This window comes from Camelina sativa, chromosome 9 (genome assembly GCF_030686135.1).
Source record: "Camelina sativa cultivar CO46 ecotype springtype chromosome 9, ASM3068613v1".
NCBI lineage: Eukaryota > Viridiplantae > Streptophyta > Magnoliopsida > Brassicales > Brassicaceae > Camelina > Camelina sativa.
In genome coordinates this window covers 21,591,927-21,611,452 of record NC_141888.1, presented here as the reverse complement: position 1 = coordinate 21,611,452, position 19,526 = coordinate 21,591,927, and the positions used below count along the sequence as shown (strand labels likewise).

Sequence of the window (19,526 nt, the reverse complement as noted above, 5' to 3'; positions counted from 1 at the left end):
GAAAGTACACAACATTATTTTGTAGACTATATAATTTTAATAAGTTGGTTACAAATAGGTTATAGATTAAGTTTTATATTATTTGTATAGTCTGGATTTATTGTTTCCAAAAATCTTAAAGAGAATATTCTAAGTAATCATTAGATATGATCTAACTTACCATATTAATTTTCTTTATTAAATTATTCATCAAATAAAATCCTTTGATATCTAACTTAACAGATTAATTTGTTAATTATCATTATACTTCACCTCTCATTTTTATATATGAGTCTATTTTGTGAAACAAATAAATTATCATATTATTTATTATGATTAAAAATAGTGTTTTTCCGGATATACCATAAGTTGAATTTTTAAAAACAAATATAAATGATTCAATCTATAAAATATTCAAGTTTAATTAATATTATTCTTTAAAAATAATATCTATTGAATTAAAAAAATTTACTGAGTAATGGGTCAAAATTTGAATATTAAAATTCAATTTCATACTTTTTTGTTGAAATTTATAAATTTTTATAATACAATTACCTTTAAATAATTTATTTTGAAATATTTTTAAAATATTGAAACTTGATATTAAAGTTAGAAACTATAAACACTCTAAATTGGTTTGTTATAGTAATGTCAATAATATGTCACTATAATATGAAAGAATTTCAAAAAACCAAGTATATTAAAACAAAAAATATAACAATATATTAAATTACTCATAATATAATAACTCGCTTTTTAAAAACCAAATTCACAAAATTATGTCTTATAATGACATTCGAGTCATGAGGTAGAATATACATTGTTGATATAACTTCACGTACATAAATTAATACAACATATTAAAATTTTATTTTAAAATAGGAAATATACAAAATTTTGTATAAAATAAAATTTAACCAGTATTATAACACGAATACTTATCTAGAGTCATTAACAATATAAAACTTACAAAATAAATATTTTTTTCAAGTCATCATATTTAGCATATAATTTTATTGCATAATATTTTATCCAAAAAAAAACTTTTAAAAACAATCACATAAATTATATTTTATATAAAAATTACAATATAAATAAAATAAATTTCAACCCGTGCTCTTAATCTAGTATAACATAAAGTGATATTGTTGGAAGAGGGTTTACGCAAACCTATACATATTATTTTAAATTTAGATTAAGGATTTGTAAAATTGAAAATATAAGATTAAATCACAGGCAAAAGTTAACTTTGGCATACGGGGTAAAAATAAGGGAAAAATAACTAGTTTGTTAGCAAGTCGGCCTACATCAGAGATTCAGAGCCCATAATAAGATAAATAAAGACAGCACACATTCCTGACTTTTAGCAGTAAAACGACACGGCGTTCCGTAGCAGCAGAACTCAACCGGAGAGAAATCTAAATTGTTGTTCCTTCACCGGATTCGCCCCAGACCGATCGCTGAGAAACTGAGGAAACTTCGGAACGAGAGACGGCGAAGAAGTTAACGATAGAGAGAGAGGGACAGCACAATGAGCAGAGTCCAAGCAGGCAACGAACTCGCCTTCCGGGTCGGCTTCTCCGGTCATGGTGGACACCTCCGCGTTGAGCCTCTGTACACGGCGGAGAGAGACGACGCCGTGAACTCACTTCCCGATTTCGTTTCCGTGAGTTTTTCTGATTTAGAGTGGCTAGAACTTGATCACGTCTTCAAAAATTGGGTTCGCTTAGGCACTGATTTATTTTCTTTTTAATGCAATTTGATGCGTTTGATATGCTTAATTAGTTCGTTTTGCTAATACCTATGCGTTTCTCTGTTCTTGAATATCATATTTTGTTTGTTTCTGTCTTGTAGTTAGCTAAGTCTTATTGTGAATTTACTTAGTGTTTCCCTCAACAATTCTAATGGATACAATGGATCTTTCGAAATTCTTGTTCAGTGGTAGTTATCAGTGACATGAAATATGTATCCATTGGTGGATGCTCTTACATGTTTAGAATTGCACGCTGATGATGTATTTGAAAGTATTAGAAGACAAAGTATTGGTTCTTAGTATAGCTTTATGGCTTTGGTAATGCTTATGTTATGTTTGCATATATGCGTGTTTCTCAGCCTCCTGCGTTTGCCAAGGAAACAAAAGGATCAATAAAGAAACATATCGAGGAGAAATATCTCCTACCGAGACTGGAACCGGATCAGTTTTCTGCTGAGAAAGCTGAGAATCAGTGGGATTTTGATTGGTTTTCCAGGGTGAAGGTGCCACTTCAACCCTCTTTGCCAAGGTCCGTTGTGGTTCCCACTTGGGAGTTGCCATTCAGGCGTCAAAAAGATGATACTGAGAACAGAGCATGGGAGCCAAAATCAGTGGAGGTAAAAGGAATTATCTTAAATAAACCAGTTCATTTAGACAGTAATTTGACCTGCTATTAGCTTTCTGTTTCTGACTCTTATTGGAGAAATGGATTGTCATATCATCTTAGGTGGATTTATCAGAACAAATGTACGGAGATCAAGATTCTGGATTTTTTCCACGAATGGTTGGACCTCCGAAGGATTTTCTGAGAGGAAGTGTCAATAATCGCCCTTTCCGTCCAGGTGGCTTGGAGGATTCACAATCTTCAGAGAGAGTCCTTCCAGAGGGTGTCTCTAGTGGCCAATGGGTACAGGAATTGCTCAATGGGGGTCCTGTTCAAACCGTTCCTCCTAGTTTTAAGCAGAGTTTAGATCTTGGAGATCTGATGGTATGTTATCCTATAATATCACTGTCTAAATTGTGTACCTTAATAAATTCATTGATTCAGTGTTGATTGATTCTTCCTGTTTTATTTTTATACTTTAAAGCCATATCCCCAAACATGGAACGTTTATGAGGATCAGAGTTCACATGGCAATGCTTCAGATGTAAAGTCGGTCTGTAGATCATTTTCACTGTTGTACATAAAATTAGTTTATATTTGGTTATTTGGTTTTGGCAATAACTCTTTTTTACTGTCCGTGCATTGTGAATACCTCCAGAGTACGTTGTCTATTCAGTTTGATGATCTGTTGAAGAAGGCATGGGAAGAAGATGCTTTCTCCGAACTTGAGAGAGATGGTTGTTTAATCATTCATATCTATAGTCGTCTGTATAGATAGTCTTCACATATATTTGATTTGTTTTTTTTTCTGATAATCAATACTGTCATGTAGATCATACAGCTGAATCTGAGTCTCTAAAGGCAGAAGCTGAACCTGAAGCCAACAAGGGAATAGAGACTGACGCCACTGTGCTGGATGAGATTTTGTCATCAGCAAAAACAGCAATATTGACGGAAGAGGCAATTACTGGGAACAGTAATAAACAACTACGGAAAGAGGTAAGAATGTGGATTCTGCATTTTAAGATTTCATTTTCCCTTCTCGTAAACGTGATTTTGGGTGCGTTCTTCTTCTAGGGATGGGCCACTAAAGGAGATAGCCAAGACATTGCCGACCGGTTTTATGACCTTGTTCCTGACATGGCGATTGAATTCCCTTTCGAATTAGACAACTTTCAGAAGGAGGTATTTCCCTTGACAATTTAAATCTGCGTACGTTTGAAAAATGTGCTTGGTTGTCTTTTATATGTGGATTTTCGGTAAATAACGAAGTGTCTTATGCCTACAGGCTATCTGTTGTTTAGAGAAGGGGGAGTCTGTTTTTGTAGCAGCTCATACATCAGCGGGGAAGACAGTTGTTGCAGAATATGCATTCGCTTTAGCCACCAAGGTAGATATTTATGAAAAACATCTTTGCATTCGTATTTTAGATTCTTTGTTCTGTTCGCTGATCATTATTTTCCGTGTTCAGCACTGTACACGAGCTGTTTATACTGCTCCAATTAAAACCATCAGCAACCAAAAATACAGAGATTTTTGTGGGAAGTTTGACGTAGGACTTCTCACAGGCGATGTTAGCATAAGGCCAGAGGCATCTTGTCTGATCATGACTACTGAAATATTGAGGTCAATGCTTTATCGTGGTGCTGATATCATACGTGATATAGAATGGGTAAAAGAGCTTTTTGATATTTTACTTTCTTATGTGTTTAATAGTGTGCTCAAATCGCTCCATATCTAAGCAGCCTTTGTAGGTCTGTGTGAAACTTCAATCACGTGTCCTTGTAACTGTTCCTATGACTGGCAGGTTATATTTGATGAAGTTCATTATGTCAATGACGTAGAGAGAGGGGTTGTTTGGGAAGAAGTTATCATCATGTTGCCAAGGCATATAAATTTTGTCCTCCTTTCTGCAACGGTACTACTTAATGCTTTTATGTGCATGCGTTAAGAAAATCTTAGTTCTTTCAGGTGTTGTTGTGTTTCCTTTGCATCTAATCTTTGGTTATGAGTTTGAAAGGAATAGGTGATTTTTTTTTTTTGGTCGCGATCCTAATGAAGTAACCCTCCTGCTTCTAGCATTTATGGAGATATATATGGCTTCATGGTTCAGTCATTATTTTCCATTCTTTTTTCCCCATATGCCTCTGAACTTATAACATGAATAATTTCTTATAGGTGCCAAATACATTTGAATTTGCTGATTGGATTGGCCGAACAAAACAAAAAGAGATACGTGTTACTGGGTGAGATTTAATATATCCTGGTTAAAGTATTGTTCATTTAGTTCAATGGTTGATATTGAAGTTTTGATTTCTTAATTATATGGGTTTTACTATCAGCACGACAAAAAGACCAGTTCCCCTAGAGCACTGCCTATTTTATTCTGGAGAACTCTACAAAGTTTGTGAGAATGAAGTTTTTATTCCTAAAGGGATAAAGGATGCGAAAGATTCACAAAAGAAGAAGAATTCAAATGCAGTTAGTGTCGCTCCTAAACAGCTTACAGGATCTTCAGCTCATCAAGATGGGAACAAATCTCAGAAACATGAAGCTCATTCTCGTGGCAAGCAGAATAAACACTCAAGTGCAAAAGATTTGGGAAAATCCTCTTATAGTGGTAACAGTCAGAACAATGGGGCTTTTAGAAGATCAGCAGCTTCAAATTGGTTACTGCTTATCAACAAGCTCTCAAAAAAGTCCCTATTACCTGTATGTTAGATGTCGCTTCTCGTTTCTTATATATAATCTTATTGTCTGTCTTGTCAGTTCTGGTCATTATGTCTAACCCTTTTATTTTCATTTCCCATTAGGTGGTTGTCTTCTGTTTCTCGAAGAATTATTGTGATAGATGTGCTGACGCTTTGACTGGGACTGACCTCACTAGTAGTTCTGAGAAAAGTGAAATCCGTGTCTTTTGCGATAAAGCTTTTTCAAGATTGAAAGGGTCTGATAGGAATTTACCTCAGGTTGGCTATCTTAATATTTCCTGGTTTCCAACATTATAAATTCAAAGAGTTGCATTTATTTCATACTCATGAACTGTGGGGGAACACATTTTAAAGGTCCTCAGAGTCCAAAGCTTACTTCATAGAGGAATAGGTGTTCATCATGCTGGGCTGCTTCCAATAGTAAAGGAAGTTGTTGAAATGCTTTTTTGCCGTGGTGTTATTAAGGTATGCTTAAAATTTTAGGCTTTATTCTTGTGCTATTATCTGAGCCTACACGATAAATACAATGCTCAAGTTAATAGTTTTTCGTGCTTCTGGTTACTGCCTTGTGGACATTATTGTCATCATTTCTTCAGGTAATCTTTTAAATCTTTCTGCAGGTGCTATTTTCAACGGAGACATTTGCCATGGGGGTTAACGCTCCAGCCAGAACGGTGAGGCTAATTTGATATTGTTTCAGATTTTAATACAGTGCTACAATGTTTATTGCAGGTGGGGATCAAAGGTCTATGATTGTTGAGAATCTCCAGGGTTTACGTATTCAATTAAAAAATGTGGGTATCCTGATAAGCACATACTCTATGAAGTTTACCTATAACTTACTTTTCCATGATATACGCTACAGGTCGTTTTTGATGCTTTGAAAAAGTTTGATGGCAAGGAATTTAGACAATTGCTTCCTGGAGAGTACACTCAAATGGCAGGGCGTGCTGGCAGAAGAGGACTTGACAAAACTGGCACAGTTGTTGTCATGTGTCGCGATGAAGTTCCAGATGAGAGTGATCTGAGGCGTGTAATTGTTGGAAGCGCAACAAGACTAGAATCTCAGTTCCGACTAACCTACATAATGATCCTCCATCTTTTACGTGTTGAAGAATTGAAGGTATCTCAAATGTCTGGACCATTGATCTGCCATGTGTTTTTTCTTGGTGTTTTCTGACTCGCTAATTTTCAAATGGTTGTTATTGTAAGGTGGAGGACATGCTGAAAAGAAGTTTTGCTGAATTCCATGCCCAGAAGAAATTGCCCGAGAAACAGCAGCTTCTCATGCTAAAACGTGCTCTACCAATCAAAAATATCGAGTAAGGCCAAACCTACTTAATTTTCGTACTCAAGAGTGATTGCGCGGCTTTTTGTACTCTCTGTAGAATTGTAAAAAATCCATTGATTCTGTTGTGTTGTTTATGTTACCTCTGCATTCAACTTCACCGTAGAATTAACCTATTGATTTATTTGTCCAGATGTATTAAATGTGAATCGGCAATTGAAGATTACTATGACTTGTATATGGAAGCAAACGAATGTAACAGCAAGATGTCAGAAGCAGTAATGCAGTCTCCTAATGCCCAGAACTTTCTTGTACAAGGAAGAGTAGTGGTCATGAAAGCTGAAACGGTGAGCACCCAGTCTCCACCTGTCTGTCTTTTCTCTGGTTCATTAGTCGGTTGCTCATGTGTGTAATTGTACAGGGCATAGACAATTTACTCGGAGTCGTTCTGAAGGGACCTTCCAACACTAATAGACAATATATTGTTTTGGTAATAAAATCTGAAATACCGCCACCAGAGAAAAATATGGTCAGCATTGGCAAGAAGAGCTCAGATCCCTCTCAAGGTTATTTTATTGCGCCCAAGTCAAAACGTGGTTTTGAAGAAGAATTTTATAGGAAGCCGAGCTTTCGTAAAGGTTCCGTTGTGATCAAGATAGAGCTCCCGTACCATGGAGTCGCTGCTGGTGTAGGTTACGAGGTTAAAGGGTTTGATAACAAAGAATTCTTGTGCATATGCGATAGCAAGATAAAGATTGATCAGTTTCGTCTACTCGAGGATGGGAACAAGGCAGCTTTTTCTCAGACGGTTCAACAGCTTTTGGATCTGAAATCAAATGGAAACAAGTATCCTCCTGCTCTAGACCCAATAAAAGGTTCTTTAACTAAATTATAGCCCTATTTCTGTTTTCCCTGCTGCAAAATCATTTCTCCCTTAAATTTCATTTCATAATTCCATTTCAGATTTGAAGCTGAAAGATGCTGAGCTTGTGGAGACGTACTATAAATGGACCAGCCTGTTGCAAAAGATGTCCGCGAATAAGTGCCACGGTTGTGTCAAACTGGAAGAGCACATGAAGTTAGCTAGGGAGATTAAGAAGCATAAGAACGATCTCAAAGATCTAGAATTTCAAATGTCTGATGAAGCCCTATTACAGATGCCTGCGTTTCAGGGCCGGGTACATTCAAATGAGAAAGTCCAAATGCCATCTTTGTTTACTCTTTATGTATGATAATTTAGAGTAACATGTAGAGCTCTAATCTCTTCTTGCAGATCGATGTTCTGAAGGAAATTGGGTGTATAGATGAAGACCTCGTCGTTCAAATTAAAGGCCGTGTCGCTTGCGAGATGAATTCTGGGGAAGAGTTGATATGCACAGTGTGTCTGTTTGAGAATCAATTCGAAGAATTAGAACCAGAAGAAGCAGTGGCTATAATGTCTGCCTTTGTCTTCCAACAGAAAAACACTTCAGCGCCTTCACTTACTCCTAAGCTAGCTAAAGCTAAACAAAGGTTTGTTACGACCACTCTTTCCCTTCTCATAACTACGAACAGTATTTTTGATCTGATTTGATCTAATCTGATCATTGACCCTCTTTTGCATAGACTCTATGATACAGCAATCAGACTTGGTGAACTTCAAGCTCAGTACAACTTACAAATAGACCCTGAAGAATATGCCCAGGAGAATCTCAAATTTGGTCTGGTTGAAGTTGTCTATGAGTGGGCAAAGGTTTGTAACTAGAAAGCACGGTAATTTATACATTTCACACTTCACATCTTTTAAACATATTGTATGCTTGATTTTTGCAGGGGACTCCATTCGCAGAGATATGTGAACTGACTGATGTCCCTGAAGGTCTGATAGTTCGGACCATTGTGAGATTGGATGAGACATGCCGTGAGTTCAAGAACGCTGCCGCCATTATGGGTAACTCGGCATTACACAAGAAAATGGATTTGGCTTCAAATGCTATAAAACGTGACATTGTCTTTGCGGCTAGTCTGTATGTGACTGGAGTGTAAGATTTGAATATGAAACTGACCAGAGATGTTTGTCACATAACCTGAAATTCAAAGCCCTATAATACCATTAACAATGTTGATTTACTGTCTGACAAAGTCTACCACTTAATGCACTTTCTTGACCCAATATAGTGGTTGTATGTTACGACTATTGCATATTCTTATAATAGTAATAACTCATTTTCCCCAATTGGATTGTATATTAAAAACCAGTCGGATCCAAAGTCGAATTGAGACTACAAAAAAATGGGTTTCAGATACAGACACTCGTAAATAAAAACGAAACTACGAAACATGATCTCTCGTGAAGATAGCCATAAGCTTAGGAACAAGCTTGTTGTGCTTCATCACGTATCTGTTCAAGAATATCTGATCAGTACACACCAAGACAGATGAAATCGGAGGGTTTTCACTTCCGATCAATCCCTTTGACATGAGAGCTTTGATTACATTACACCTCGGCACAATCCTCTTCTCCAGGCTGTATCCAAGTACCGCAGGGAGCAAAACCAAAGCCTCTAGTGGCCAATTCATCTTCTTCACCAAAACCTCAAACTTCTTCTTCATCATCTCAGCAGAATAGGCAGTGCAGTTAGGATATCGCATAACCATCAACTTGAACTCATCTCTACTGAACCCTAAGTCTAGAAACGTTTGAATAGAGTCCAATATCTTCTTCTCTGAAGCTCGTATGCATTGTGGACGAGTCTTCAACACCGAAAGGACCTCTTCCTTCACCAGACCACACTTCTTTAGTGTTTCAAACGTCTGAACAATCTTATTCTCGGAGAATTTCAAAAAGAAAGGCCACTTCTTGAAAATTGCCCATATCTCCACTTCACTTAATCCTAACCTTTTATAGACATTGACTTTCTCTTCTATAGTTTTATCGCTCATCTCGTATACAACACGCAACGCTTCCACAAATTTTGCTTTGGCTGGATCAAAACCCATATCAACAACTTTCTTGAGTGTTCCTTCAAACTTGTCTTTACCATAAACAGGTTGAGAACTAGAGATGAGCAATGAAAACAACAACTTGTGAGGCACTCCCAATTCTTTCAAAACCAATATATTTCGCATTTTGTTCTGTCTCTTACCCTCTGCCAAAGAATGACATAACAAATCTACACACTTGGAAGAACTCTCACCACCTTGCATAATACCCTTGATGAAATCATAGTACAAGCTGATAGACTTTTCACCTTTCTTTCCCAAGATGGCCGGAACTTTGGTAACAATCTCTGTTACCTCAGAGCTTGAAGCTCCTCTAGACTGCAGAATCTGGAGCTTTGGACGAAGTGATTTCTCAGCATCCGTTACAAGCAATTCTGGGTAATGCCTAACAATCGTGGAGATCTGAGAATCTTTAAACCCATGGCTTCTAAGCAGCTTCAGAACTGAATCCGCATTAGCCTTGTCTTCGAAACTGACCTTCCTTGAGATTGATTCAGCGAGTCTTGTAGTTAAACCCAATGATTCAACAAGATAAGAGACTGTAAATGTAGTAGTACTCACATCCCCAGCTGTTGCAGAGGAGAACGAGTTGGTCAAAGCAATTGCATTTTGCACAATGCTTACTGTCGCAACTCTTAAACTACGCCATTTCTGCAATTCCACAGACCTTCTTCCATGGAGTATCAGAGAAAGCATGAGCAAGACAATATACAATAACCAGTGAATCGATCAGTGTTCGATTATTCAAGAAAAAAAAAAAATGAAATTAGGGTTTATGAGGTCCACAAAAAAAAAAAGAAAAAAAGGGTTTATGAGGAAGAAGAACAATTATTGGGCCTAGTGGGCCGAAAAGCATGAATTGGTTAAAAGCCCATTAAGTTTCTATCTTTTTTTAGGGTGGAGGGAAATTTTGGCGCCACCGCACTCACTCACTCACTCCATTTATGGCGGAACTACGACGCCTCTTCCTCATCACTCGACCTCAGTTGAAATTAGGGTTTCTCTGCAACTCTTTAAACAAACCCTTCACCACACTTCGCTTCCCAGTTTCAACAATGGCCTGTGTCGAGACGAAGATCAACAACGGTTCCGATGCCGTCAACGAACCATCACCTAAAATCCAAAAGCTCGATGGAAACGGAATCCATCATGGAGATTCTTCATCAACACCTTTCTTCAAAGTGAAGAAACTCTCCGAGAAAGCTGTTTTACCAACAAGAGGCTCGTCTCTCTCCGCTGGATACGATCTCTCAAGCGCGGTGGATTCGAAAGTTCCGGCGAGAGGTAAAGCGCTTATCCCAACGGATCTCAGCATCGCTGTTCCGGAAGGAACTTACGCGAGAATCGCTCCGAGATCTGGTTTGGCTTGGAAACATTCGATTGATGTTGGAGCTGGTGTGATTGATGCTGATTACAGAGGACCTGTTGGTGTGATTTTGTTCAATCACTCTGATGTTGAGTTCGAAGTGAAGTTGGGTGATCGAATCGCTCAGTTGATTATTGAGAAGATTGTGACTCCTGATGTTGTGGAGGTTGAAGATTTGGATGATACTGTTCGTGGTGAAGGTGGTTTTGGTTCTACCGGCGTCTGAAGAAGCGTATGTGTCTTAGTTTTTAATTTTAGGGTCATTTCGTCGAACAGTTTGTGGGCGTTATTGTAATATCTATCTCTTTGCTTTCATCTTTTTAAGACTATCTTTATCAAATCTTAAAACCTTTGTTTATTCCAAACAAAACGAATCAATTTCAAGAAGAAAAAAGAAAAGAGATGGCTTCACAAAAACCAAGCCAACTCAATGAAAAGTAAAGACGGAGACAGTTGATTATAAACAAAAACATAACCACTGGCTCTTTTCCTATTCACAAAAAAAATTGAGAGTCAGTCACAGGGTCTTTCATGCAAATTTAGGCTTAGGCAAGGCTGAGCCTAAGGTGCTGGTGCTGCCGCCACCGCTGTGGTGATGATGGATTGATCCCAATTTATGAATCCAGAATTTGGGACCTTTCTTTAGTTCTGGACAGATCTGGCTAGGTAAAAGATTGAGTCTTCCTTCGTCTGTCAGAGACTTCTTAAACTGTTCCAACACTTTGACAATCTGCCAGAATTCTGGTCTCTTGTTTGTTTGCAACGACCAACATAGCTCGATCAGCTCTTTCATAGCCGTTGGACAATCCTTCGGTATCACCGGCCTAATATTCTGGCCAATATCAAACACAAATTCCAAATGGTTTTAGAACAAACTGAACAATAATGATCTAACTCAGTCATCAGATTATTGTCTTCTGTTCTATAATCAAATCCTAAATCTAGGCATAGTTCGTGTAAAATCTACAGCAATTCTAAAGCTTTATATCTATGCAAAGCAGATGTAGAATGAATTTACCTTGTGCATGACTGCGAAAGCAGCTTGGACAGGAGTCATCTCCTCATATGGAACTGCTCCAGCTACCATTTCCCATAAAATAAGTCCAAAACTATAAACATCACACTTCCTTCCATGTGGTATCCGTCTTATCACTTCAGGTGCCATCCACCTATAAGTTCCAGTGTTATCACCCAATACATCACAGTACTCCTCCTCGCACGCTATGCCAAAGTCAGCAATCTTCAAGTGGAAGTCGTTTTCGATCAACACGTTCTCTGGTTTAAGATCCCGATGAACTATCTCTCTTGAGTGAACGTATTCCATTCCTCTCGCAATATCTAGACCAAACTCAATTAGCTGTTGCAAAGGAAGAGATCTCTGCTCGAGCTTATGCAGATATGATCTTAATGACCCTCGAGGTACATACTCCGTGATGATACAGTTTCCAGTACTGACTCCCACAAACTGCATCAAGACATCATCAATCAGAAGAAAAGTAACAAACCATCAAACCAAAGGTATCATTCATATTTCTTACAACCAAACTGACATAATACAACATAAAGATAAATCACCTTAACGACGTTCGGATGGCTTAGTCGAGATAAAAGTGTGGCTTCCATGGTAAACTGTTTCTCTAAACGAGCTGCCAAGAATCTGTCGTCGCTATTTTCAGGCGCTGTGATAATCTTCAGAGCAACAGCTTTACCTTCATATTTTCCATGGTAAAGCTGGCTATATACACCGTGAGTAAACCTGTCCCCATAAGACACCTTAGACGCATCAATGAGGTATTCTTCAAGCACTCCTGCAGAACTAACTTTAGAGCCTCTGTAGTCAACAGACTTGGAAGACCTCTTGTCTATCTTGCTCTTTGCCCTGTCTTGAATTTTAAGCGTACTAAGATCCCTAATAGGACCAGAGTGTGACAGAGGCCGTAGATTAAACGATTTGCTCTCAAAGGTATCCTTGGCCTTAATACCCTTTTCTGATTGCATTCTTATAGGATGTGGAGTAGAAAACCTCTTAATATCAGACTTGGCTTCCTGAAAAGAATGAGGAAGAGCCATATGAGGGGAAGGAGAAACAGACCTCTTCTTATTAGTGAGTGGATTCCTCTGTATCTCAGTACCACCACCAACAAGTGATTTCAAATCAGAAGGTGAACTCAGAGGCATTCTTTTCAATCCAGATGTCGTCCTATCTGGATTTGATTCTAAGCTTATCATACGGTAACAAACAGTATGAGAGAAATTAGCTCTCCTAATCCAAGAAGTAGCCTCTCCATCCATGGTTACTCTAGAAAGCTCTCAAAACACTTAAAAACTTGTAAAGAAGATGAGCAGCAATCTCCAACAACAACCTCGTCCTCACAGAAACGAGAGTTCTTTCATATCCATAAAGAAACACCATATACCTTCCTCAACCATTAAATCCACACCTAACTAAAATTACCCCAAAAACGTAAGAGTGTTCAACACATCATCACCCAAAAAAAAAAAAAAAAGTCGCCGGAATTGAATTGTGAATTGATTGCACCAACAACTATATATTATGCCTTCTTCCTATAATAGAAATCAAACAACAAGTATATTAAGAAAACGACTTGTTTCATTGATGAATCAGAGAAAATAAAACAAGAAGAATTTGACAACATACCTGAAACACGATTTTTTCAAAAAAGAGAACAGAATCTAATGGGAATCAGAGAATCACCGGTGAATAGATTTTCGTGAAAAGAGAGAAATCAACAGGAGAAAAAAAAATGAAAGCTTTCAATGGTAACCAACAACAAAGACGAGGAAGATTTCGAATTCGTGGCTTTTTTTTTTTTTTTTTTTTTTGTTGTTGTTTGCTCTCAAGACGGCTTTTGGGGAGAGAGATTTTTCTACGAAAAGGTTCCAGAAATATAATAATCAAAAACGGGGAAGACAAATTCTTTTCAGATTGTTTTTTGGTCAAAACTCAAAAAGAAGAAAAACACGGAAGAGCTTTAAAACCATGTCGTTTTACAAATATCTAATCTGTCAATGTCAGTCATATGCTTTCTAAATTCTGTTTAGATTTACTTGTTGACTTTATATGGTCTGACGCCAAATATGTAAAGTCAAATGTGTAAGCAAAGACGCGTCTGTAGTCCAACGGTTAGGATAATTGCCTTCCAAGCAATAGACCCGGGTTCGACTCCCGGCAGACGCATTTTTTTTTTTATTTTTAGTTTTTTTTTTCTGGCCCATATTGGGATACAAGACCCCCAATAACTCAGTGGTAAGGCAATAGACAAAGCTTCTAGGAGATCAAACCAGAGAATAACACAAACCAATAATAACAAGTGATATCCAAATTTTGACAATTTTCTTCATACAATTTCATGTGTCAAACTTTTTTATTTGAACTTTTAAAATTTTTTTATTTAAAAAAAAGCAAAAAAACATGTCGAGTGATGGAGCATTTACACTTTCTCTGACACAGTTTGGATAACAAACGCAACCTTTTTTTTTTCCCTTCTTTTGCATGAGGCCAGAGATCAAGAGCCCAGACCACGTGCCCCTTCTCATCTTTCTTCACTCTCTCACGTGTTTACCTTAAAAAAGAACTTTCCCCGAGAAAACTAAATTTGCTTCAACTGAGAAAATCCAAGTTGAAGTTTGATAACTCCGAAGAACGTCGTCGTTTTCCATCACTTCCAACGACTCCCTTTGCCTCCTCCTCCTTTCTTCTTCTTCTTCTTCTTCTTCTTCTTCTTCTTCTTCTTCTTCTTCTTCTCTCTCCCGAATAAGATTCTTCAAGATTGACCAGGTGAGAGAAATCAACTCTATCTGTGTCTCTGCTTCAAATTCGCTTTTTTTCACAAAACAATGGCACATGAACCCAGTTCTGGGTTTGATCATATCTCTGATTTGGGTAATAAGTGTGTCTCTGATGGAATTACTACTGGGTTTGGGTTTATTCAACAAAGTAACAACGGTAGTGAACAGTTAAGTATAGATAGGAACAATCCAAATCTTGGATTTAAAGATGATATGGTGGTGGATAGTGAAGAAGATGGTGAAAAGTTGAAGTTTTTGTGTAGCTACAATGGAAAGATAATGCCTAGACCAAGCGATGGGGTGTTACGATACGTTGGTGGTCAGACAAGGATCGTTACTGTTAAAAGGAATGTGAGATTTGATGAGTTTGAACAGAAGATGATCGAGGTTTATGGTCAGCCTGTTGTTGTTATCAAGTACCAGCTTCCTGATGAGGAACTTGATGCTTTGGTCTCTGTTTCTTGTAATGAGGATGTTGATAACATGATGGAAGAGTTTGATAAGTTGGTGGAGAGATCTTCAGATGGGTCTTCTGTTAAGTTGAGAGTGTTTTTGTTTGATGCTGCTTCCTTTGATGATACTTTTGAAGTTGCGGAGTATGGAGATGGAGTTGACATTGGTCAGAGATTTGTTGAGGCTGTGAATGGTGTTGTTGCGAGTAAGGAAAGTGTAGCTAGTGGTGGTTCTAATCCGAATTCTGATTTTAGTGGCGTCGATGTTGTTGATAGCTTGGGACTTGGTCAGGCTGATTTTGTTGCAACGCAGACCTCGTGTACCTCTTCACCTCACACTTATGTGAATACTGCACCAAGACTTGTTCCTCCTGATCCGCGTTCGTCTGCTTATGTTGTACCAATGACTGTTCCAGCTGATCCGTTTCATTCTTCTCAGCTCGAGACTGTTTCAGAGAAAGCAATTGCTGGTCAGCAACCAATAACTACGCCATCTGAACATCATTCACCGGTGTATATTGAATCTCGGTTAGAAGTTTTAAGACAACCAGATAGTGTTCATTCACCTAACCAGTTTCTGCCAAGTACTACTTCTTTGTTCTCCCAACAACCTTTTCAAGGAAGTACTTTGAATGTCCCATCCCACCAGTTCCTTCCTGCTGCTCAAATGTCAATGGCTCCCTTGAATGCTCAGATTGGTGCCACACCAGTTTTGATTAACCCGGCAATGCAAACCCAAGATTCCATGTTGGGGAACTTTCCTGCTGAAAGAAATGTGGGGATTCAAAAGTTAGTCCCTCTTCCCACTGAGCCGAGCTACTCTGCATATCAAGGTACGGTTGCTCCTGGTATACCAACTAGCGGTTATGGTGGGACTCAGGTTCCACCATCTCAACATATTGTTCTCCCTGATAGAGTTTTGCATCAACAAGTAGTTATGCCTGAAAGTTTTCAAAGGGTAGATGATTGTCAAATGTGCCAGACTTCTTTGCCTCATATGCATTCTGATCCCATTATACGGGAGAGAAATGATGGCTCTACAATGTTTGTACCATATGTGACCTTATCTTACCCTGCTTCTCATCCAGATGATATCATCAGAATCCAACAGACGGATAATTTTAGGGGTCAACAAAGCTTCCTCAATCATCCTAATCATCAAGAAAGAGATACTTTACATACAGCCAATGTTGCGAGTGCTCAGGTCGAGACAATTGATCCTCTACTCAATGAGATTGTGAGAGATGTTCCGATAAAAGTTCAAGTATCTAGACAGCAGCAAAATCCTGTTGACCCTTCAGTAGCATATGGCCAATACCAACCAAGAGGATTGATGGATAATGTTAACATACATGCTCCTGAAACATATACCAATTGTCAGAATTTCGTCTCACCAGTTGAAAATTTTGGAAAAGAAGATATTATGGGTACCAGTTCTCAACAAATGGCAAGGAAGAATATGTTCTTACATGACACCTCTGGTCAATCTCCAGTAAGTCCAAACATTGGTCACACGGACTCAAATGAGACACTAACAAGAGTAGTTCTTCCAGACCATGAATCTCAGCCTAAGACATCATGTGCGCCAACACAGTCACCCTTATTAGGTAATCCTGGTTTGTATCTACAATCATTGGTTGGAGGTCAGCAGTTCGATTCTCTGGAAGCGCAGTCCTGCAACCCCGTCTATGGCGCTGTTGAACCTTCCTTTGATGCCGCTAATTTACCATCGTCCTTATCATCACATCCTGATGCTGCCAATTTACCATCATCCTTGTCATCTAGTGTTGGTGGTGCAGACGTCAAAGAATCATCAACGTCATTTTTTAGCAACCAGGGCCCATGGAAGGAGGATACCAAACCTAACCTACTTAGTTCTTCGAAAGGTGGCTTTTCTTGTTATACATGACTCCATTTCTACTTTTTTAAGTCGTTATCCTTGAGGTAATCTGTTGATTGGTCTTTGCTTCTCTCTGCAAGTCTCGGAGGAGGAGCACATCAAACAAGAACTTCGGAATGTTGCTGAAGGAGTGGCTGCTTCTGTTTTACAGTCAAGTACACCTTCATATCATGAACCTCCAATCAAAGTGGATGAGTATGCTTCTGATAAAGGTGAATTTTCACGTAATGATGAAATAAAACACCAGTCCACACACTTCAAGGTCTGTTGCTTACTGTTCATTATTTTGTCATTCCTTTCTTTAGATTTCATATTGCTTCAGAAGTGATGAAATTGATATTATTATTTCTCAGGATATCAGGAACCAGCTTGTCGAAAGATTGTATTTAGGATATTCTGGTTCTGATTCTCTGGATCAGTTGCAGGTTTGAAACCTTATTCTTAATTTACTTACGTTCATGATTTAAGACAGCAACCTTGAGGAATTGTGAGAATCATGTTATATTTTGATAGATTATTAAGGACAGCGATCTTGAGGAATTGCGAGAACTAGGATCTGGCACATTTGGGACAGTTTATCATGGGAAGTGGCGAGGCACTGATGTTGCAATCAAACGGATCAATGATCGATGTTTTGCTGGCAAACCATCTGAGCAAGAACGAATGGTTTGTCTCAGTACAGCTGATGGTGCTTTAAAAAACATGTTTAGATATATGTTGAATAGTTCATAATGATGTCTTATCTTATCTACAAATTATCAGATCGATGACTTTTGGAACGAGGCACAGAACCTAGCTGGCTTGCATCATCCTAACGTCGTTGCTTTTTATGGAGTTGTGCTGGATTCACCTGGAGGTTCTGTGGCAACTGTTACAGAGTATATGGTTAACGGTTCTTTACGAAATGCGTTGCAGAAGAATGTGAGGTATCGTATGTATACATTCCTCATAGCTATGTTGACACATAGATTCATGGTTATAAGAACGCCATTAATTGTTAAGGTTTATTTTTCAGGAGTCTTGATAGGCGCAAGCGCCTGCTGATCGCGATGGATATTGCTTTTGGGATGGAGTATTTGCATGGAAAGAATATAGTACACTTTGATCTTAAAAGTGATAACCTACTCGTCAATCTCAGAGATCCTCATCGCCCAATTTGCAAGGTAGATTGACTCGAGTTTTATATTTCGTCTCTTTAAATAGTTTTGTCTATATGCATCGAACTCTTAACATGAGATTCATAATCAGAAGGGATAATGGTGAGGAATCAAGTAATGGTATTCAGGATTATTATTTTATAAGCATAGATAAGGTTTAGAATTAGTTCTGAGTAGAGTTCACACTCTCCTAACAGAGGAAAACATATAAAAAATTATTCCACTTGGTTGTATGTGCTATCTTTCCCCTTAAAGTTGTTGATAGAAGTTTGTGATCATTTCAGGTTGGGGATTTGGGTCTCTCGAAGGTGAAATGTCAGACATTAATATCGGGTGGTGTCCGGGGAACACTCCCATGGATGGCACCAGAACTTCTAAATGGGATCAGTAGCCTTGTTTCTGAGAAGGTTTGTGAACTAATCAACTCATATCAGCTTGGTTACAGTACTTGTCTCTATAATGTATTTTCCTCTCTAGCGGATGCCTTGGCCTTAATCTGGACACTACAGGTCGATGTGTTTTCATTTGGAATTGTGCTCTGGGAACTTTTCACCGGTGAAGAACCTTACACCGACTTGCACTACGGGGCGATCATAGGTGAAACCTTTTCTACATAATTCTTGTTTACGGGTTTGCTTTGTTTCTATTTTGGGATTTCTAATTTTCTTAACCAAATTTTTTGAATCAGGTGGTATAGTTAGTAATACGCTACGACCGCCAATTCCTGACTTCTGTGACATGGACTGGAAATTGCTGATGGAGAGATGTTGGTCTGCGGAACCATCAGAGAGGCCAAGCTTCACTGTGATCGTGAATGAACTACGGTCCATGGGTACAACAAAGCTTTCTTCCAAAGAACAAGTCTCAACACAAGGACCACAATCTTAAGGATAACTATATCATATGAATTAAACCATTTTTAAATCTATAACCACACAAGATTTTCACACGCAAATAGATAATGCTTCATATGTAAAAAAAAAAATACTAAGTATTGCATACTTTTGCAAATGATAAGCATGTTCGTCTTGCATACTTTTTTGCTGCATCCACATAAAACATGTCGCCTTTAGAATCTATGCTATAGAATGGTAAGGCATTTGGGCACGAAAAGCAATTTTATAGCATCGATGGAAACTTGGTATGTGTATGTGCTATTCGTGTCTCCATTTTCTCTATTATTATTACACTATTTCGTGTCTATTGTCTGATTTAGTTTTAAAATGGATCCTAGACTACCAAAATTTGAGAGAGTTCTTTTTGCATTCGACATATTTTTTTGGTGACACATCTTCTCCTTAATTTTGATTTTGTTTCTTTAAAAATAAAAGCAAAAACTGTATACAGCAACAAAAATTAATATTAAACAAAATTAATATATAAATATGTTTTTCTAGAATAACATTATTTATTTTAAATAAAAATTTGCAATTTTAAATCTTAAAAAAAAAAACACATTTTGTGTTGTACCACATGTCATAATAGGTTAGTGCGATATGAAATAATTCAAAACTCAAGTATATT

At 37.9% G+C, this 19,526-nt stretch overlaps 5 protein-coding genes and 1 non-coding gene across 11 annotated transcripts; 4 read left to right on the top strand and 2 right to left on the bottom strand.

Moving 5' to 3' along the window:
• Nucleotides 1-1,279: 1,279 nt before the first annotated feature.
• LOC104711160 (DExH-box ATP-dependent RNA helicase DExH11) lies at nucleotides 1,280-8,444 on the top strand. 4 transcript variants are annotated; one of them, XR_015565805.1, is made up of 23 exons: nucleotides 1,280-1,645; nucleotides 2,092-2,349; nucleotides 2,460-2,720; nucleotides 2,821-2,889; nucleotides 2,995-3,073; nucleotides 3,169-3,335; nucleotides 3,414-3,521; nucleotides 3,625-3,726; nucleotides 3,808-4,008; nucleotides 4,144-4,254; nucleotides 4,515-4,582; nucleotides 4,679-5,048; nucleotides 5,150-5,305; nucleotides 5,402-5,512; nucleotides 5,780-5,841; nucleotides 5,913-6,170; nucleotides 6,260-6,369; nucleotides 6,529-6,682; nucleotides 6,757-7,210; nucleotides 7,299-7,513; nucleotides 7,609-7,847; nucleotides 7,941-8,067; nucleotides 8,148-8,444. XR_015565805.1 is itself a non-coding variant. In XM_087464373.1 (23 exons), the coding sequence occupies exons 1-23, from the start codon at nucleotides 1,511-1,513 to the stop codon at nucleotides 8,358-8,360; spliced, it is 4,020 nt and encodes a 1,339-aa protein (XP_087320499.1). In that variant the 5' UTR covers nucleotides 1,280-1,510; the 3' UTR covers nucleotides 8,361-8,444. The 4 variants fall into 4 exon arrangements, 2 of the variants coding, with proteins under 2 accessions (XP_087320499.1, XP_087320500.1); XM_087464373.1 differs by lacking the exon at nucleotides 5,780-5,841 and adding an exon at nucleotides 5,668-5,721; XM_087464374.1 differs by lacking the exon at nucleotides 5,780-5,841 and adding an exon at nucleotides 5,668-5,721 and having other exon boundaries at nucleotides 1,338-1,645; nucleotides 2,821-2,880.
• Nucleotides 8,445-8,540: 96 nt separating this feature from the next.
• LOC109126166 (uncharacterized) lies at nucleotides 8,541-10,099 on the bottom strand. Its single transcript, XM_087464375.1, has one exon. It carries the CDS (start codon nucleotides 10,011-10,013, stop codon nucleotides 8,646-8,648), a length of 1,368 nt encoding a protein of 455 aa, XP_087320501.1. The 5' UTR covers nucleotides 10,014-10,099; the 3' UTR covers nucleotides 8,541-8,645.
• Nucleotides 10,100-10,235: 136 nt separating this feature from the next.
• LOC104711163 (deoxyuridine 5'-triphosphate nucleotidohydrolase) lies at nucleotides 10,236-11,053 on the top strand. The gene has a single exon (XM_010427846.3). The coding sequence runs from the start codon at nucleotides 10,262-10,264 to the stop codon at nucleotides 10,907-10,909; it is 648 nt and encodes a 215-aa protein (XP_010426148.2). The 5' UTR covers nucleotides 10,236-10,261; the 3' UTR covers nucleotides 10,910-11,053.
• On the bottom strand, nucleotides 11,015-13,712 carry LOC104711164 (serine/threonine/tyrosine-protein kinase HT1). 2 transcript variants are annotated; one of them, XM_010427847.2, is made up of 4 exons: nucleotides 13,343-13,712; nucleotides 12,259-13,248; nucleotides 11,702-12,148; nucleotides 11,015-11,515 (listed from the first exon to the last, which is right to left on the bottom strand). In XM_010427847.2, the coding sequence occupies exons 2-4, from the start codon at nucleotides 12,973-12,975 to the stop codon at nucleotides 11,213-11,215; spliced, it is 1,467 nt and encodes a 488-aa protein (XP_010426149.2). In that variant the 5' UTR covers nucleotides 12,976-13,248; nucleotides 13,343-13,712; the 3' UTR covers nucleotides 11,015-11,212. The 2 variants fall into 2 exon arrangements, with proteins under 2 accessions (XP_010426149.2, XP_087321027.1); XM_087464901.1 differs by having other exon boundaries at nucleotides 12,259-12,729; nucleotides 13,343-13,650.
• Nucleotides 13,713-13,810: 98 nt separating this feature from the next.
• On the top strand, nucleotides 13,811-13,882 carry TRNAG-UCC (transfer RNA glycine (anticodon UCC)). Its single transcript has one exon. It is a non-coding gene; the product is annotated as a tRNA-Gly (tRNA).
• A 266-nt stretch (nucleotides 13,883-14,148) lies between these two features.
• On the top strand, nucleotides 14,149-19,035 carry LOC147938459 (RAF-like serine/threonine-protein kinase 24). 2 transcript variants are annotated; one of them, XM_087464899.1, is made up of 10 exons: nucleotides 14,155-15,778; nucleotides 16,034-16,831; nucleotides 16,926-17,107; nucleotides 17,199-17,270; nucleotides 17,359-17,511; nucleotides 17,608-17,771; nucleotides 17,861-18,008; nucleotides 18,287-18,409; nucleotides 18,512-18,599; nucleotides 18,691-19,035. In XM_087464899.1, the coding sequence occupies exons 1-10, from the start codon at nucleotides 14,542-14,544 to the stop codon at nucleotides 18,888-18,890; spliced, it is 3,165 nt and encodes a 1,054-aa protein (XP_087321025.1). In that variant the 5' UTR covers nucleotides 14,155-14,541; the 3' UTR covers nucleotides 18,891-19,035. The 2 variants fall into 2 exon arrangements, with proteins under 2 accessions (XP_087321024.1, XP_087321025.1); XM_087464898.1 differs by having other exon boundaries at nucleotides 14,149-16,831.
• The last annotated feature ends 491 nt before the right edge of the window (nucleotides 19,036-19,526 follow it).

Excerpts from the sequence above, each read along its gene's own strand:
- LOC147938459 (XM_087464898.1), top strand. The coding sequence starts at position 14,542 with ATGGCACATGAACCCAGTTCTGGGTTTGATCATATCTCTGATTTGGGT. Across the intron at positions 17,772-17,860 it reads GCGTTGCAGAAGAATGTGAG|GAGTCTTGATAGGCGCAAGC; the intron begins GTATCGTATGTA and ends TTTATTTTTCAG. Across the intron at positions 18,009-18,286 it reads CTCATCGCCCAATTTGCAAG|GTTGGGGATTTGGGTCTCTC; the intron begins GTAGATTGACTC and ends TGATCATTTCAG.
- LOC109126166 (XM_087464375.1), bottom strand. The coding sequence starts at position 10,013 with ATGCTTTCTCTGATACTCCATGGAAGAAGGTCTGTGGAATTGCAGAAA.
- LOC104711160 (XM_087464373.1), top strand. The coding sequence starts at position 1,511 with ATGAGCAGAGTCCAAGCAGGCAACGAACTCGCCTTCCGGGTCGGCTTC. Across the intron at positions 5,049-5,149 it reads CAAAAAAGTCCCTATTACCT|GTGGTTGTCTTCTGTTTCTC; the intron begins GTATGTTAGATG and ends ATTTCCCATTAG. Across the intron at positions 5,722-5,912 it reads TTAACGCTCCAGCCAGAACG|GTCGTTTTTGATGCTTTGAA; the intron begins GTGAGGCTAATT and ends TATACGCTACAG.
- LOC104711163 (XM_010427846.3), top strand. The coding sequence starts at position 10,262 with ATGGCGGAACTACGACGCCTCTTCCTCATCACTCGACCTCAGTTGAAA.
- LOC104711164 (XM_010427847.2), bottom strand. The coding sequence starts at position 12,975 with ATGGATGGAGAGGCTACTTCTTGGATTAGGAGAGCTAATTTCTCTCAT. Across the intron at positions 12,149-12,258 it reads GCCATCCGAACGTCGTTAAG|TTTGTGGGAGTCAGTACTGG; the intron begins GTGATTTATCTT and ends GTCTTGATGCAG. Across the intron at positions 11,516-11,701 it reads CTTTCGCAGTCATGCACAAG|AATATTAGGCCGGTGATACC; the intron begins GTAAATTCATTC and ends GATATTGGCCAG.